The sequence below is a fragment of the Sciurus vulgaris genome, assembly GCF_902686455.1.
Source record: "Sciurus vulgaris genome assembly, chromosome: 8".
Taxonomy (NCBI): domain Eukaryota; kingdom Metazoa; phylum Chordata; class Mammalia; order Rodentia; family Sciuridae; genus Sciurus; species Sciurus vulgaris.
This window is the reverse complement of record NC_136468.1, coordinates 125,010,717-125,029,253: the sequence shown is the minus strand read 5'-3', so window position 1 is coordinate 125,029,253 and position 18,537 is coordinate 125,010,717. Positions and strand designations below refer to the sequence as shown.

Here is an 18,537-nt window from a genome sequence, read left to right as displayed (position 1 = left end):
ACAAAAACCAAACCAAACAAAAACTCAACCTCTCAGCAAAGAAAAGTTCAGGAATGAATTCTACTAAACTTTTAAAGAACTAGCACAATTCTTAAACTATTCCAGTAAATTAAGAGGGAGGGAATTCTTACAAACTTATTGCCCAGACAAGTATATAGCACCACCAAAATTATAGACCGATACCCTGATGACCACAGATGCAAAAATTCTCAGCAGAATAGTAGCAAACCAAATCCAACAGCACATCAAAAAGATTTTACACATGATCAAGTGGGATTTATCCCAGGGATGCAACACTGGTTCAATATACACAAATCAATTAACTTGATGTATTACATCAATGGAATGATAGAAATATATGATTGTGTAAATAGATACAGAAAACAGCATTTGGTAAAATTCAACAACCCTTCATGATAAAAACTCTCAATAAATTAGGTACAGAAGGAACATACATAAGCCCAATTAAGGTAGTAAATGACAAACCCATTAGTAACAGCATAACACTGGGAAATGTGTTTCCTCTAAGACCTTCAATAAGACAAAGATGACTACTTTCACTGCTCTCATTCAAATTAGTACTAGAAGTCCTAGCTAGAGCGATGAAATAAGATAAAGAAATACAGGGCATCCAAATTAGAAAGAAGGAGGATAAACTATCCCTATTTATGGATGACATAAAAACCTACATACTACCAAAAAAGTGTTAGAACTGATAAATGAATTCATTAAAGTTACAGGATATAAGATCAGTACACAAAATTGGTAGTGTTTCTATTTACCAATAATGAACTAGATGAAAAAGAAGTCAAGAAAGCAATCTCATTTGCAGTAGCTACAAAAAACTCAAAATGCCTTGTAATAAATTTAACTGAGGTGAAAGAACTCTATAGTGAAAACTATAATTGATGAAAGAAACTAAAAAATGGAAAGATACCCCATATTCTTAAATTGGAAGAATTAATATTGTTAAAAGATTCTTATTATCCCAAGCAACCTACAGATTCAATGCAATCCCTATAAAAATATCAATGATATTCTTCACAGAAATGGAAAAAAATCCTAAAATTCCTATGGAACTGTAGAAGACATTGAATAGCCAAAATATGCCTGAGCAAAAAGACAAAACTGGAGGCATCATAATACTTGACTTCCAAATGTACAATGAAGTTGTAGTAACCAGAATAGCATGGTACTGGCATAAAGACAGACACACAGGCCAGTGGAGGCAAATAGGAAACAGAGGTACCAAGAAAGGAAACTTAAACAAAGGACAACCTCTTCAATAAAGAGTGCTGGGGAAAGTGTATATCCATAGGCAGGAGAATGAAACTAGATCACTTTCATGATGTATATACTAGTTAACTTTGTTACTGTAACAGTATACCCAAGGTAATTAACTTGTGAGAAAAGGCTTATTTATTGGCTCACAGGTCTGGAGGTTCTAGTCCAAGATTAGGCCGGTCCATTGCTTTGGGCTTCTGGTGGGTATGCCAGATGGTAGTGGTAGGGGAGCACATGGCAGAGAAAACTGTTTACTTCAGGGCCAAGAAGCATAAAAGAAAGAGGAAAAAGCCAGGATCCCACAGTCCCCTTTCAGGGGCCTGCACCTGATGACCTAAGGACCTCCCACTGAGTCCCAACTGCTAAAGGTTCCTGCCTCCCAGTAGCAGTACCTTGGGGAACAAGCCTTTAAAACACAAACTTTTGGGGAAACATTCGACAGAGTGGAGAGACAAGCAGTAGAATGGGAGAAAATATTTGCAAACTATTTATCTGACAAGGGATTAATATCCAGAACATATGAAACTAAACAACTAAAACAATACAAAAACAAGTAATATAATTAAAAACTGGACAAATTATCAGAATAGACACTTCTCAAAAGAAGAAATACAAATGGCTAACAAGAACATGAAAAACTGGTCAACGTCACTAGAAGAAGGGAAATGCAAACTAAAACCATTATTATCTCACCCCAGAGTGGTTATAAAAAAAAAAAAAATAACAAATACTTGCAAGGATGTGGACAAAGAAGGGCTCTCCTACACTATTGGTAGGAATATAAATTAGTGCAGCCATTATAGAAAGTAGTATGGAGAGTTCTGGAAAAATTAGAAACAAAACTACCATATAATCTGGCAATTCCACTACTGGGTCTTTATCTGAAGGAAATGAAATTGATATGTTGAAGAGATCTGTACTCCCATGTTTTTCGTTTAATTGTTTGTTTGTTTTTGGTTTTGTTTAACCAGGAATTGAACCCAGGGGCAATTAACGACCTGAGCTACATCCCCTTTTGATTTTTAATTCTGAGACAAGGTCTCCCTAAATTGCTTAGATCCTCAACAAGTTGCCCAGGGTGGCCTTGAACTTGTGATCCTCCTGCCTCATCCTCCTGAGTAGGGAGATTACAGGCAAGCAACACCATGATTGACTCAGGCATTTTTTTATTCAAGTAATTTTTCTGCTCTATTTTCTCTCTTCTTGGACTCCACTATCCTAAATATTAGACTTCTACTGTATTTAACAAGTCCCTAATAGTCCTATTGTTTTTTCAGTCTTTTTTCTTTCTGATCTTATTCTGAATAATTTCTATTGATCAATCTTTGTGTTCTCTCTGTCATCTGCCATTCTATTATCAGATTTTTTTTAGTTTCAGATATTGTATTATTCAATTCTGAAATGTCTATTTTTTTAAAAGGTAATTTCTATTTCTCTGTCAAGAACTATGTTTATTCATGAATGTTTACCTTTGCCTCATGAAGCACAATCAAAAACTACCTTAATATCTTTTTCTGAATGGGGTACAGTGGTGCTCACCTGAAATCCCAGCAACTCTGGAATCTGAGGCAGGAGGATCAGAGATTCAAGGCCAGCCTCAGCAATTTAGCAAGGCCCTAAGCAGTAATAAGAAAATTGCTTAATGAGACCCTGAAAGTAAAAAAATTAAAAGGGCTGGGGATATAGCTCAGTGGTAAAGCCCTCCTGGATTCAATTTCCAGTAACAACCCCCCACACATTAAAAAATCTTTTTCTGATATTTCCAACTTCTAAGTCCTCTCAAGGATGACATCTATAAATTGTCTTTACCTTAAGAATTGCTCTCAGTTTTCCTGGTTCTTTGAATGTTCAATAATTTGGGATTATATCCTAGACATATCCTAGATTGAGTATTAGGTAGGATCTTTGGAAAAATGGTTTGTGTTAGCAGGAATTTCACAAAGTTAGATGTACATCATAGAGTCAATTTTCACCTATGGACTATTTTTCATGTGCTTATTGGACATTTATGTTGCTTATGCATTTCCATTTTCAGATTTTTTTACACCACTGAGTGACATACCCAACCCTTTTTAAAAATTTATTTTTAGTATTGTTTATTTGTTCTAATTTGTTGTGTATGACAGTAGAATGCATTTATACATTTTGGTAGATCATACATAAATGGAGTACCCAACCCTTTTTTAAAATTTTTTATTTTATTTTTTATTTTTTAAATTTTTTTGTGGTGCTGGGGATTGAACCCAGGGTCTTGTGTTTGCAAGGCAAGCACTCTACCGACTGAGCTAGCTCCCCAGCCCCGCTTTTTATTTTTTATGTTAAGTCAGGTCTGGATTATTCAGGCTGGTCTCAAACTTGTGATCCTCCTGCCTCAGGCTCCTTATTACCTGGGATTGCTGGTAGGCACCACTATGCCTCACTCACTTAAGAGTTGGTTTAATTAATGGTTCTTAATTTCTAGTTGGGGGGTGCCTTTTGGTATTTACTTTGTTAATCTGTATTCTATTGCATTGGCATCATACAATCTTATTGATACTTATTTCTTCTTTATAAAACCCACTGATGTTTCTTTGTGGCCTCATATATAATTTTTACATGTTTCATGAGCACTTGAGAAGAAGGTATAGGCTGTATATCAGAGTATACATTGAACATGGATTCATTATCTCTTCTCTGTCATTCGTGTTGTTTGGGTCATCTCATTATTATTGTGTACTTTTTCTGACTTGTACTAAGAATAGTATGTCATAATCTCTAATCATTAGTAAGCTTCTTTCTGTAACTCCTTGCATCTTCTGTAGTTTCTGTTTTATAAAAGTGATTTCAGGCTGGGGCTGGGGCTCAGTGGTAGAGTGCTTGCCTAGCATATGTGAGGCACTGGGTTCAATCCTCAGCACCACATAAATAAATATTGATGGTATTGTGTCCCTCTACAACTAAAATAATATTTTTTTAAAAAGCAATATCTGTTATTTACTGAATTCATATTCAAAGTTGTTGTGTCTTCATTGTGGATCACAAACTTCAAAGTGTTAGGGTTTGTCAATCAAAGGTTTTTGGTTAGAATTCAGCTGTGTGATATTAATATTTCAACCCTAACTTTATTATTATGTTTGCCTCATATACCTTTGCCTAGCTCTAATTTTAGCATTTTGCTTATTTTCGTTTTCTTATTGACATATATTCTGAGTCAGTAGTATATTCTGAACATGAATTCTTTAACAAATGTGTATTATGAATGTTTTCTTCCTATTTGTAGCCTCTTTTTTTTTTTCCATTTCTGTAATGTCTCTTGATGAGAATTAAGATTTTGAACTTCATCCATGTAAGACTGGAGTTTATTCTTTTCAGTTCTATGAAGTATTCTAGTATATGAATTTACTAAACTAATCCTATTCTGCAGTTGATAGCCACTTTGATTGTTTCTAGTTTTTGTTACTATGCACAATACTGCTGTGAACATTCATGTTCTCTTTGTGCACATCTGAGAATTTCTTTAGTGTATTTAAGAGTCACAAAGTGTACAAGATAGTACCAGATTGTTTTCTAAAATGGTTGTTTCAATTTATGCTCCTTTCAGCATGGTAGAAGGCTTCCAGTTGTTCTGTATCTTTTTCAGCATTTGACAGACTGTTTAATATTTTGTTAATTGGTCAGGAGTATAATTATACACATTGTGATTTTGACAAGCATTTTCGAGATTATTAATTTGCTTAAACATCCTTTTGTATGTTTATTGGACATTTATGTTGCTTATGCAGTATCTGTTCAAGTCTTTTGCACATTTTTCTTTTTTGGGTTTGCTCCTCCACCCCCATTCTGGTGTTTGCTCTTTTATTGCATTGACCTGTATATTCTGAATGAGTCTAATATGAACTTATCTATATCCCTGTCCCCTAGGATGCTGTTATACTTTTAAACCTACAGGAAAGTTTCAAATGTGGTATCAAATGCCTGTATACACTTGACCTGTGTTCACCAATTGTTAGCATTTTGCAACATTTGCTTTATTTCTGTGCCTGTACATAGTTATCCCCCTGTGTTCATAGGTCTCACATCTGTGGATTCAACCATTTGTGTTTGTACCAAATATGTACAGGCATTTTCCTCTAAATAATATAACAACCATTTATGTTGCATTTATGTTATATTGAATATTCTAAATATCTACAAATGATTTAAAGTATATGGGAGAATGCACATAGGTTCCACCCAAATACTAAACCATATAAGAAACTTACGCATCCTTAGATTTTGATATCTACATCGTAGGGCCAGGGGATGTCCTGGAACCAATCTCCCACAGATACTGAGGGACAACAGTACTCAGTAGATAGATACAGGTTAAGAGATATTTTTTCTGAAACGTTTTGGAAATAAATTGCTGATATGATGACTATTTACACCTAAATCCTTTAGGATTTAGGAATAAGACATTCTTCTGTATGAAATATCAATGCTATTGTCTGTCTCAAGAAAATAATTCTGCATGATCTGTAGTCTATATTCAGATTATCCCAAAGTCCCAAAAATGTCCTTTATAGTCCCCCCCCCTTTTTTGATCCAGGACCTAATTTAATATCTAGGATCATATGTTGCATTTGGTTGTGCTCTCTCTTTTGCTCCCCCCCCCCCCGATCTTGACCTTTTTCATGAGTTTAAGCTAGCTATCTTGTCCAGTGTCCCATATCTGCATGTATTTGATTGTTTCCTCATGGCCAGGTTCAAGTTGAACATTGTTGGCACAAATATGCAAGGCTGGTGCCATGACTTCTTATTGCATCATGTCAGGAGATAAGTGATGCCTGTTGTTTGCTATTGGCAGCACCACCTTCTATCAGTTGGTGAAGGTGGTGACAGCCAGATATCTCCATTGTAAAGATATTTTCTTTTTGCGATTAGTAAATAATCTGGAGAGTAACACCTTGGCATAATGCAAATCAGTTCCCCAGCAACCTTTTACCAGATTGGATCCTATTCAAATCTGTGGTGATTTTTTGTCTTGCTTTCTACTTGTAGCTACAGTTTCCTATTTTTATTTACTTAAAACTATGAAACATTCTTATTTTATATACTCGGGTGCTTTGCTCTGTTCACCCAGTTCTACTTCCTTTTGTTTCTGATGGCTCTCACTCATGGTGCCCTGTGTCCTTGTTGTTTTTATGATTTCTGACCACCAGACTGTATCTGTGATTTCACTGACACCTGGGTGGAAGGTGGAGTCTCTGAAAAGAGACTGAAGTTTTGGAGAGTTTCCAAGGTGATGTGAATTGAGGGTGAAACCTTAGGCCAGCATCTTTCTGGCACTTGTGGATGATGTGAGTTTAGTTCTGGTTTAGCTTAAGCATGAAGTGAACATATATCCTTGTAGGTTCTCATCTTTATTGGGGTTCTTCTATGAGACTAACTACCTTGAGAGGGCCCTAAGCTTTGTCTTTTGTTATCCCAGAGGCCATCAGAACCCAAATCCCAGGTTATCAGGTCACTCAGAGAAGGTGCCAGCTACAGGCTTCGCAGACCCCACTAGGTTGCATTTTTTACTTAGTGTTTGGCCTTTGAAGGTTTCAGACCTTCAAAGTGTGTCAACTTGTGCCACACTGGAAATTTTGTTTTCTATGTTTTCAACATTTTTATTTATTTACTTGTGGAGGACCCATCAAAGCATCCATCCTGCTGGAAAGTGCCATCTACTGAATCCATGGATACATATACACATACATATACAGTGATGGGGGCTGGAGGATTCCATGGGAGGTGCTCCTGCATCCTATGTAGTCTGTCTTGGTGTCATTACACACACACACACACACACACACACACACATACACGAAACTGGTGGGCTGTGGCAGGCAGGGGCAGTGCTCAGGTTGTCTCTGGGTGGTGACGCCCCGATTTAGTTTGCTTCTTGGTGTTTTTTGCTGATTTCCAAACTTACCCAGTGAACAGTGGTCCTATTATAGTGAAATGAGAGTGCTGGGCACAGGACAATGCAACCCTGATTGTGGCACAGGTGCCTAGGGATGACCTTTAGCCTGCCTCTCTGGGTCAGGCTATGGGGCACATGGGTTAAACCTCAACAACCTGAAGAAAATGTCTTGGGCCTGTGGTCTCTGAGTACCAGCCACACCTCAGGTCCTGCCTTATCTGCCTTGAATTGCATGAACCTGTCTGAGTTGACTGTATCCAGCCCCCCATGGGCTACAGGTCTGTGTCAGCATGCTGGTCATTTGCATACCTGCTCTACCTTCCTCTTGGGGTTGTCCTTGGATCACCTTGGCTGCTATGCCTGTCCAGGCTAGAAAGGTGGGATGCAACCTGTCCCCAGCCACCCACTGTTGGGGTCTCCTCTCCAAGGGAATAACCCTGAGGCCTGCTGGGCTGCTGCTGCTGTGGTGTCTCAACAGCATACTATCATGGTCCATTGTGTGCCATAGCCAAGGGCCTGTGGGACTTTCAGGGTGTTTGTAGTACCTTAAGAAAGCCTGTCAGAGTTATACAGATTATATCAGATTCTTTCCTTTTAATTTTTGAAAGAATCTGTCTGACTTTGACATTTTGAAGAGCAGGAAGAACCAAAGTTGTGCTCTGGATTAATTTCCTGTTCCTTTGCCCTTTGGGAAGAAAAGACAAGGGCTAGAACCAGGCACTGCATAGCACCCTGTGGCTGGTACTGCCGACAAGCTGTATGCAGGGGCCGCAGCCTCCACCCCAGGAGGCCTGGTGCCAGAGGAGATAGGATAATGCGATTATTCTCAATTAGATTAATAAAGAATAATTAGATGTCATAAATCAAATAATCATAGGATATTGTCATGGGAAAAATATGTAGGTAGAATTAATTAGTTTTCAAATAAAGCGTTTATTTTAATTGCTTGAAATGATGGAGCCCTTAATTGCTAATGCATCATTTTGGCCTGAGCATTTCAGCTGTTGTAACAACGTGACGGGTTTGTTCCCTGAAGTTCTGGGGAAACAATAGAGGAGAACTTGATTTCATCACCTCACAGTGAGTCTTCTGCTGTGAAGTTCTGGAAACTCCCACCAGGCCGCAGGCAGGTGGCAAGTGTGGGCCGGGCTTTGGCTGGCACTGCCTGAGGCCACTATGCTGTGTCTGTGAGTGTGTGTGTGTACTCTTTTTTTTTTTTTTTTTTTTTTTTTGGGTGCTGGGGATCGAACCCAGGGCCTTGTGCTTACAAGGCAAGCACTCTACCGACTGAGCTATCTCCCCAGCCCCCTGTGTATTCTTATATATGTGTGAAATGTATATTTTTGTGAGCCTGTGTGGATACGTATGAATTGTGAATGTGTAGCTATGTGTATATTTGCATGAGTGTGTGCATGAGTACATGTATGAGTGCATATAGGTAGGTATACATCTGTGGGTGTGTGAGTGTGCATATGTGAGTACAAGCATGTATATGTGTGTGTGTGTGTGTGTGTGTGTGTGTGTGTGTGTATAATGAATTTAAGACTTTAAGCATGTATGCATGTGAATATGAGTGTATGTGTGTGCCTGTATGTGTCCTATGTGTGAGTTATGCACATGTGTATGTGCCCTGTGTACATGCATGTGTGTGCACACTTTCCTACATTGTCTGGGCTACACATGAGAGCCTGTGCAGAGATGACCTGTCAGAGCCTGCTGCCTGGACTACCATGGTGGGAGGGATGCTCATCCTGACTTGGTGCTTTCCTGTAGGTTGAATTACTTAAGCTGGGGCAGCATTCTTGGGCCCCTTTGAACTGAGACCTACAGCTTTGGATCTGGCAGGGCATCCACTTCTCAGGGCTCAAAAGCTACCACTCTGAACTTGTCCTCCAGGCCAGCCTGCCTGGGAGCAGTCCTTCCAGTGTTTACAGCCCTGTCAAGGGCCATAGTGGGGGTGTGAGTCCTGGGAGTAATGTGGGGTTGGGTCTCTCTCCTCCTGCAAGAAGTACCCTTGCATTTGGGAAAAGTTAGCTGACTTTTAGCCAAAAGTCAGAGGGGCTGTTTGACTAAAACCCCCTTCCAGCAACCTCATTCTTTTTGAAAGCCCTTGAGAGAAGCAGGTTTGGTGTTGGATTGCCACCTGAGGTCCAAGAAAGGCAGACACTCATCCTGGAGTCAGAGTCTGTTCCTGGACCTGGCCTTGTGGGTTGCAGCCCTAGCCTCTTATGCCCAGCAGTTCACTCTGCCCAGGCTCTGGTGATCTTTTGAGACCCTTGCTCTGGCCATTGCCTACTTTCTATGCTCTGTGCATCTTGGAACCTACTCCTTGCTTCTTTTGTAGAAAGAGAGAGATAAGGGCTTAGAATAGCTTTGGGGACCGACTTTAGTGGGTAAGCAGCAGGGCTTGGTGGTGGAGACATAGCTGAAAAAAGGTGCTGTATGTGGGCTGCCCACTCAAGAGTTCCTCCCCTTTTCTTTCTCTCTACCTACTCATGTGCTATATGTGACCTCAACTGTATGTCCTCTACCTTCCTCTCACACACTGCTCTGGCCTCCCAACCAAAGCTTGGTTTTGAAGGAATTCTTTCTATTTTCTTTGCTCCCATTTTTTTTTTTTTACTTGCCACAGTCCTTCTGATGGCTGTGGTGGCCTCCCCAGTGGAGCAGGGCTATTCCTTCCCATTGTGTGCTGCCTGCACAGGGTAGATTTGGGACTATTCCAGAGCCCAGTGGAAAAGGCCCCCAAGACACACTGCTGTAGCCTTTCAGCTATCTACTTTTGCCCTTTTCCTCTGTACCCTCTACTTAGCACCAACACATGTGCCCTTGGCCTTTGGGACAGGTCACTTCTAGCTCTAGGGCCACCCCTGCCTGTCAAGAGCATCAACCTGTGAAACTGAGGTGGCATGGAAGGCTCTGCAGGGTTAAATGAGTGGAGTGGGCTCTGAAGGAACATTGGAAGCCTCTCCTTTGTGGGGTGGATCTTAACAGGTTTTAAACACAGACCCTACAATTTGGGAAGTGGCTTCTTATCTTCCCATGGGAAGCAGCTAGGCAACTCTGCTCTGGCCTCTGTCCATATACTGCTGTGCTGGCTGCTGTGCCCCTTAGTGATGGCACACAGGCTCTAGGGCACTAAAACCTAAGCCCAAAGGGCCTGGGGTAGCTCACCCAAACTATTTCCTGTCTCAAATTTCCCAAAGCCAAGGAGTGCTGCTTCTTCACAGTTTGGTTGTAATAATTAGAAATTTGTGACAATTCATCTCAGGACCCAGTGAGGCTATTTGCTCTAGAGGTGAGGAGGACACCTCTCCTTCAGCCCCACTAGGACCTTGTGTGGCTTCTGTCTGTTCAGCACATATCTGCTGAGTGGGTGCTAGGGGAGGGAGTAGTCCTTCACAGCCCCTGCTCCCTAAGCTGGCCATGGGGCAGAAGTGGCAGCATGTTCTGGCACATTATTACCATACTGCAGGGAAAGAGAAGAGGTACTCAAGGATGGAACTTTCAGGAGGGTGAAGAGGGGAGGGGTTTTGAGGGAGACACTGGATGGGGATAGGACTCAGTCTGGCACAGTATCTGGACAAGCAACTCCAGTGTTCAGGGGGCAGGAGCAGAGAAATACAGGTGTGATTGATAGAATCTGGGCAGCCAGAGGGTACAGCCAGTGTCAAAACAAAACAAAACAAAAGCAAAAATAAAACATGATTAAATGACACTAAAACATGGTAAGGCAGATTTTATTCAGGACTGTCTAGATAGGTACAGGGATCATGGCAATGAGGCTTAGCAGCAGAGAAGAGAAATTAGTCTCAACTTTGAATACAGTTAGGTAGGAATGTATAGTCAAGAGCAGAATGAGGATGAGTGAGTAAGAGGAAACATCAGGGGTCAGGGGGATTCTGATTAAACCAACCTAACAGAACTCTCACTGAAGGCAGGGTTGAGCAGTCAGAGTCATCATCTGGAGATGCTGAGAAACCTAATCAGATATGGAGGGCAGGCAGATTGGGTCTGGGATAGAGGGGGATTCTTGCCTAACTAACTTAGCAGAATTCTTGCTGAAACTGGATTTTACAAAGAATTGCACAGATAGGCCTGGGAGAAGGTTCAGGAGCCCGAATTAAGCAAAGGATCTTTTTTTGTACTATTGCTTACACTTACACTTTCTACACAAGTGCTGTACCACTGAGCTCTACCTCCAGCCCCAAGAAAAGAATCTTTACCACTGGCAGTGGACTGGAAGCCTTGGAGACAGCATGGGTCTCTGTATAGGACACCCAGGGCCATAAATGCCACGGGTGGGCATGAGTGCTCTGTACTTGCCCAGGGAAGGTACAGATTGGGACCTTGGGTGCAGAAGCTAACAGACAGGATGGGGTTAGGATGTCTAGGGAGGGTTCCCAGATCCCAGGAGAAACAACTAGAAGAAGCTGGCTGTTGGGAAAGGGTGAATCTCTTACCTATGGCAGAGACTCCAGTGGCCCATGCAAGGGTTGTTTCCTCTACAACCACAGAACCATTCAATACTTTTGGGGAACAGGGAGTCTCCTCCCAGGAAGACCAGGAGCATTAAGCAGGGCAGTGTCCCAAACACCTCTTTCCTGGCTCCCTTCCTGGAGAAGGAGAGAGGATTCTCTCACTCATATGTCTTCCTTTGTTTCCAGGTGGATATACCCTTCCCAGCATGGCAGCCCCCCTTTTACCACCACCACCAGATCCCCAGTTTGTCCTCCGAGGCACACAGTCAGCAGTGAATGCTCTTCATTTCTGTGGAGGAACCCAGGCTCAGGGGTGCCCTCTCCTCTTCTCAGGGTGAGTAGCAGCTGCCTCTACATAAGATCAGGAGTGAAGTCAAGTAGTCATGGGCTAGAATGAAGCCCATCACTTGTTTGGGTGCTGGCAGAGAGCTTCAACCACCTGTCACCTATGCTCACTGAACTTTTAGAGACTGTTTGATATGTTTGGGAACCCCTAGGAGGAGCAGGATACATGGTCTTGCTCCTACATGGTCTTTACATTTTTGTGGCCTGGCCCACCCTCTACTTCAGAGTAGTACATACCACCCAAGTTCCCAGGCAAAGGCCCTCTCCTCCCTATCTTGTAAAGAAGTCAGTTTTACCCTGGGTTCACAGTTAAAGCTGTCAGCTTTTAACACTTAAAATTCTTTGTCTACTGAAGAGCCCATATCTACCAGCTGTGTGTGGTATCCAGGTCAGCCCCAGAGTGAGCTCAGAATGTCTGCCTTACTCTAGCACCTGTTTCTAACCTATGCGTGGCTTTTCTCTAACAGGTCTCAGAGTGGCTTGGTGCATATCTGGAGCCTGCAGACACGGAGAGCAATCGCCACCCTGGATGGTCATGGGGGTCAGAGTGTGACCTGGCTGCAGACACTGCCCCAGGGACCGCAGCTCCTCAGGTAGGTCATAGTAGCAGTGAATAAGTTCCCAAAGGAGTCCCATCAGACCATCTAGCAGGAAACAAGAGCTCCCTGTCAGAGGCTCTTGAGGTTCCCACCTGGCTGCTAGAGAAGAATGGGGGTGACCTAAAGGGGTTAGGGGGCAGCGGCCAGCTTAACCATCATGCGGAGGTGCAGGGGCAACCTTTTGTCCTTGGGAAGGCATGCAGATGTGACTTCTGAAGCACCATCATCCTCACTGGGGCCCTTTGCTGCTCTGAGGTGGGTCTGGGAGGTGATATCTCAGGAGATCAGAAAGCTGGAGCTGGTGACATCGGGGGGCCTGCTGCCAGTCTGGGTGTGAGGTGGTGAAGGCCAGGCTTCATGGAGGGCACCAGGATGTGGCTTGGAGATAGGCAGAGGTAACAGCACCACATATTGAGAGGAAGGGAGTGGAATGAAGTATATGTTTGGAGACTAAGAGTAGGTAAGGAAATAAGTGAACACAGCAAGTCAAAGACTGCTTGGACTGGACCTGGAGCCTTGGCCTTGTGTCCTTTTACTAAGTTATAATAGCCCACCTAACTGTCACATTGTCTTTTGTTTTGGTGTACTTCTGAAGTAGGTGCTGTGACGTGGCCAATTACCTACGCATAGGCCCTACAGCATTTCCTATGTTTTTTGCCCATTTAGTCTCCTTCCAATGTTCTGGGCCCATGTGTGAGAGACTGTGTGTGTGTTTGTGTACATGTTCTGTCTCCTACAAATCACTTGGGCATCATTTATGTAGGCTTCACTATAGCTGGAAAGGACCATAGAGGTTGCCTATCCCCATCGAGATATTCACTAGCCCAAGAGTGGGGTTCTGGTACAAGGGTCTGTTGCCAGGCAGTGTGTTCAGGGTGTGCTGGCTGTTGGTCACCCAACACTCTTAACTGTGGTGCTATCTGGACAGGTAACTACTTAGAAGAACCTGATAAATGTATAAGGATGGCTCTTCCTGCAGCTTGGTGCCAGCCTGTGGCTTCAACACAGCAGGATCTTTTTGTAGAGGAGACCACATGTGCAGAGGCCACAGAGAGCCTGGCCAGTGAGCATCATAAGGGGATATGAGGGATTTGGGGCTGGGAAACCTCAGGAACCTCAAGCCAGAGGCAACCCTTGGTATTTGACTGGGACTACATTTTGGCATTGTCACTGCAGCCTTGTGGAGATGATGGAACCAGGGACACTAGGCAGGCCAGGCAGGAGCAGGAAGGGGCAGATAGATGGATAAGAGACTTTCCATGGGGAGAGGAAAGGACAGAGCATCATGGAGAGAGGGAGAATATGCAGGGAATTAGCAACAAGTCCTCTTCCCAGGGCTACCTGGCTGCCGCAGCAGGCCATTGTCCTCAATCACAGGAATATCTGCCCCTGCACAGGTACCACTGTCGTCAGCCCAGAAGTACACCAAGTGAAATTGCTACCTTCTTGAGCAGCCTCTGGCCCCTCATGGGCTTTGTGCTACCCTCTGAGACTTGGCACCCTTCACATTCAGGCATTCATCTGCCATTACCTTCATGACCCAGAACTCCAGAAGGACAGGTTTGTCTTCCTGTTCCAGACTTGATATCCAGGATTCCTGGGTGCTGTGGAGTCTAGGCCCCAGAGTACAAGGCCTATCTGGCCTCTGACAGTCTGCAGAGCACTTTTTTTTTTTTTTCGTGGTGCTAGGGATTGAACCCAGGGCCTCATGTATACTAGGCAAGTACCAACTGAGCTACATACCCACCCCTGCAGAGCACTTTTGTGCCTGACTCAGGCTGTATCACCACTCCAAAGATGGCTGGCAGTTGACTGAGGGATCAGAGTTGTCCAAGAAGGTGATGGCTCTGACCTTTGTGCTTGTAGAGTCCTTACTGAGGGAGCTTAACTCCTTTCTGACTAAGCTGCCCCAGCTCTCCCCACTTTGGCACAGAGAACTCTGTGTAGTTTTGATCTTTCATTGATTTTCAGAGTAGACCTAATTTCCATATACCCACTAAGCCACTTGCATGAGGAGTGGTCATTTGTAAATGTTCTCCCTGAGTTTTTAGCTGAGAGATAGGCTGTTGGTGGCCTTCTGTTTCTCCTGGACCCAGACACCTGGGTGACCTTGGGCAGTCCTTTGGGCTGGGGCCATGGGAGGCACACTCAGAGGGCAGCCTGGGACCAGTGTTTGATGGTGCCTCTTCTCCCAGCTAGGATGGTGCTTCAGCAGGCCCTTTCCAGGTAGGGCCCCTCTCTGAGTAGGGCTCCTCTCCAAGTAGGCCAGGCCATGGGTCAGGAAGCCTGCAGATGGCAACTGCAGGTGTGGAATGCCCAGGTGCGTTTACATTGCTCTAGAGACTACAGCCCTGCTATACTTGGCCTGTAATCAGCTGAGTTTGGAAGTCAAGTCTCTCCAAGTGGCCCTTGAAGTGGGCCATGCACTTTCATGTTTTGGGGAGGCTAGAAGATAATACCCAACTCCACCTGCACCTGTGCCATGACAGCTGCCTCAGCAGGACATTTCTTTTACTTTTTTTATACTTAAATGTAACACACTTAGAGCAATGTGAAAGAATGAGTATATAGACCATTGCATCATCACAGAGGCAGCACCTGGGTGTTGCCAGTCCTGCAACCCCACTCCCCCAATCCCACCTGCCACCCTTATAAGTGCTACCTGCCCTCCCCAATGGCAGAGGGTGGCCTTATGCCTTGTTCTTGCTTTGCCTTTTTTTTTTTTTTTTCAGCAGTGCAGGGAATTGAACCCAGGGCCTTTTGCTTGCAAGGCAAGCACTCTACCAACTGAGCTATGTCCTCAACCCTTGCTTTTCCTTCTTAATATGTGTCTCAAAAAAGTATAGATTAGTTTTTTTCTGTTTTTTTTTTTTTTTTTAACTTAAAGAAAAAATAAAAACAAACATAAGGAGCAACTTCGTCTGTGCCTGATTTCTGTCACTTGTCCTCATCTCTGCAAGGTCCACCATGGTACATATAGCCACAAGTAGTTGTGTTATGGCTGTTTTCTTTTTGGTACCTACTAGATGCATCTGCCTGTATCATTTACTGTGCTCCTGTAGGTGAAAATCTGGATTGCCTACTTGGGGCTGTTGTGAATGAAACTGCCAGGATGACTCCTGTCTGAGTCTCCTGGTACCCAGATGCAGACATGTCTATGGGTTGGAACTCTGTACCTAAAGCTGGGATATCTGGGCCACAGTGCCTACACACATTGGATTTGTCAGCAGATACTCATCTGTACCCCTGAGCAAGAGTACCTCATTCCTCTGCTTCCATTCAGGACAGGGATATTTCTGAGTACAGTTCAAATTGAGTTTTCTAATCACAGTGGACCTTGTTCTTGTGTATCAGCCATTGGGAATAAACTCTCTTAAATACCTCTTTGATCTCTTGCCTGTTCTGTCATATTGACTGCCTTTTTCTTACTGATGTATAGAGTTCTTTTTCATAGTCTAGATGTGATAGAATTTTTATATCAAAAATTCTTTCTCCAACACGGTGGCTTACATTTTTCATTTACTTAATGGTGTCTTCAGTGAACCAAAGTTCTTCATTTTAATGGAGTCACATTTGCCAGGCTTGCCCCTCCTGGTCTGTGCTTCTGGTTCTTATGGTGGAATCTTGCCATTGAAGGCCCCTCCCTTTCTTGTCACCATTCGTTTTTAGATCCAGTTTCTCTGGAATTCACTGCTAGTGTGTTCCGTGTTTCCATAGGAAAACCTGATAGCCCCATTTTTCCTTCCCTCATTCCCCTCCAGATTCAGCCATGTTGACCTCTGAGGTCACAGACAGGAAAGGATGGTGCCAGGTTGGGAAAGAAGGTGGGCAGGTTGGGAAGTCTGGAGGTCAGTCATATCACACAAACAAGCTCACAAGTTGGGCATGTCAGTAAATGTCTGGAAAATAATGGGAATTGGGGTTTTTCCTGTGCAGGGAAGAGAGTTACAAACATGCAAGGGGGGAAGGGTGACATGGAGGTGGCATTAGTGAGTACTTAGGTTGGGGTCCTTTGAGGACATCAGAATATCTTCCCCCACAGAATCATAATCAGACAAGGGGAAATGGTGGCTTTGTTGTGGACAGGCCTAGTGGGGACCATTTTGACCTAGTGGACAGGATTGCTATCCCCAGCAGTGGGCAAATTGTATCATGTGCCCCCTGGTTAGATAGATGACTAAGACAGGTGCAGCATTGTCCTCATGGTCTGTCTCCCATCCCCAAAATGTGGCTTGTGACTTGTGACTAGGCAGCATCACCCTAAGGAACAAAGGTATGCCAGGGTCATGATAGGTGGGAAAAGGAGGGACTGTGGCAGGTTGTCAGAGGCAAATGAGTACCGGCAGCCAGTGCAGTGTGCATCCCATGTGGGGCTTGATGGGCAGCACTAAGACACTGGAACAGTGTGCCTCCGGGGACTACCTCTAGAGGGGGGATGTTGGTGATGAGGTGGTGTCCTTGTTTGAGGAGGGGCACAGGGAGAGAATGGGCACAAGTATATATATATGGAACAGACAAGAGGCTGAAGAAGGTCTGAGCTGGGATAAGTAAGTTACTAAGCAGAAGGCCTTCATACTCTTCTCACAATTCTCTTATGAGTACAAAACTGATGTAAGAAGTTATAATCATCTTTTGGCATCTACAGGAGATTGGTCCCAGGATCCCCTGGAGATAGCAAAATCTGTAGATATTCAAATTCCTTTTATAAAATGGTGTAGTATTTGCATATAACCTATGCACTTCCTCCTGTATACTTTAAATCATCTCTATAATACCTGGTACAATGTTAATGCTATACAAGTAGTTATTATGATGTATTGTTTGGAAATAATGACTAGAAAAAAGTCTGTTCATGGTCAGTATAGACACAAACTTTTTTCCAAAGTCATTTCTGATCTGCAGTTAGTTGAATCCACAGATTCAGACCCCACCGATACAGAGAAACAATGTATTTGAAAAATAGATTAGTACCTTTGCTCACTGCCTGGTACACACTGGTCTACCTGCTACCTCCAGGTGTGAGCATAACTGCCTTCTCCATCTTGGGCTTCCTTGTGTCAAGGACACCTTCCTGTTGTCCTTGTTGTCATAGGTTTATGCTGGACCTTACCATCCAGCAGAGCATCATGAAAGCCATGTGAGTAATAATTCTCCTTATGTCCAGTTACATTTAAACTTCAGTCTAGCAGGTTCTCCAGAGACCAAGTAAAGATTGCGACTGAGTTGCTCTGGGTCAGCACAGGGAGATTGTCCTCCACAGTGCCAGGTTCTCTGAAGCATGGGCATCTCACATAAGATTGCTCACACAATGTTGGTACATTTAGAAATTAAGTCCAGCTTTGTTCAATTTCTTCAGTTTCCCATTGATGTCTTCTTGTGCAGCATGGTCCACTGAGTTTTCCTGGGTCCTTTGTCCCTTCTGGACTGAGATTGTTTCTCTGTTCCTTATTTTTCATGACTTTGACATTTTTAAAAAGCACTGCTCAGGTGTTTCATAAGATGTCCTTCCGGTTTCCTCAGGATTAAAAGAGAGTCATGGTTTGGGGGAGGAAACCCACAGAGTCAAATGCCCTTCTTGTCAAGAAGGCATCTCCATGACTCATTGTAGGTGAAGTTGACCTTGATCACTTAAGTTGGGAGGTATCTGCTGTGGCCTACTGTCAACATCTAACAGATGAGCATCCTTAATCCAGAAATCCAAAGTCCAAGGTGCTCTGAAGTCTGAAACTTTTTCCGTGTCATGTCAGCTCTCGAGATACTTAGGATTTCGGAGCATTTCAAGTTTGATATTTTTGGATTAAGAATGCCAAACCAGCAAAGTGTATGAAAATATTCCAAAATCTGTAAAACTAAAATCTGGTCCCAAGACCAGATTTTATGTTCCCAAGAATTTTAGATAAGA

The 18,537-nt window shown here is 43.2% G+C and overlaps 1 protein-coding gene across 1 annotated transcript in view; it reads left to right on the top strand.

Annotated features, from left to right (window-relative positions):
* The window catches only part of GNB1L (G protein subunit beta 1 like), a 68,887-nt gene that overhangs the window by 21,502 nt on the left and 28,848 nt on the right, over positions 1-18,537 (top strand). The window contains exons 3-4 of the mRNA XM_079152022.1: positions 11,878-12,025; positions 12,504-12,629. Coding sequence (XP_079008148.1) covers positions 11,898-12,025; positions 12,504-12,629 — 254 coding nt within the window. The 5' untranslated portion in view covers positions 11,878-11,897. The remainder of the gene's footprint in view (positions 1-11,877; positions 12,026-12,503; positions 12,630-18,537) is intronic.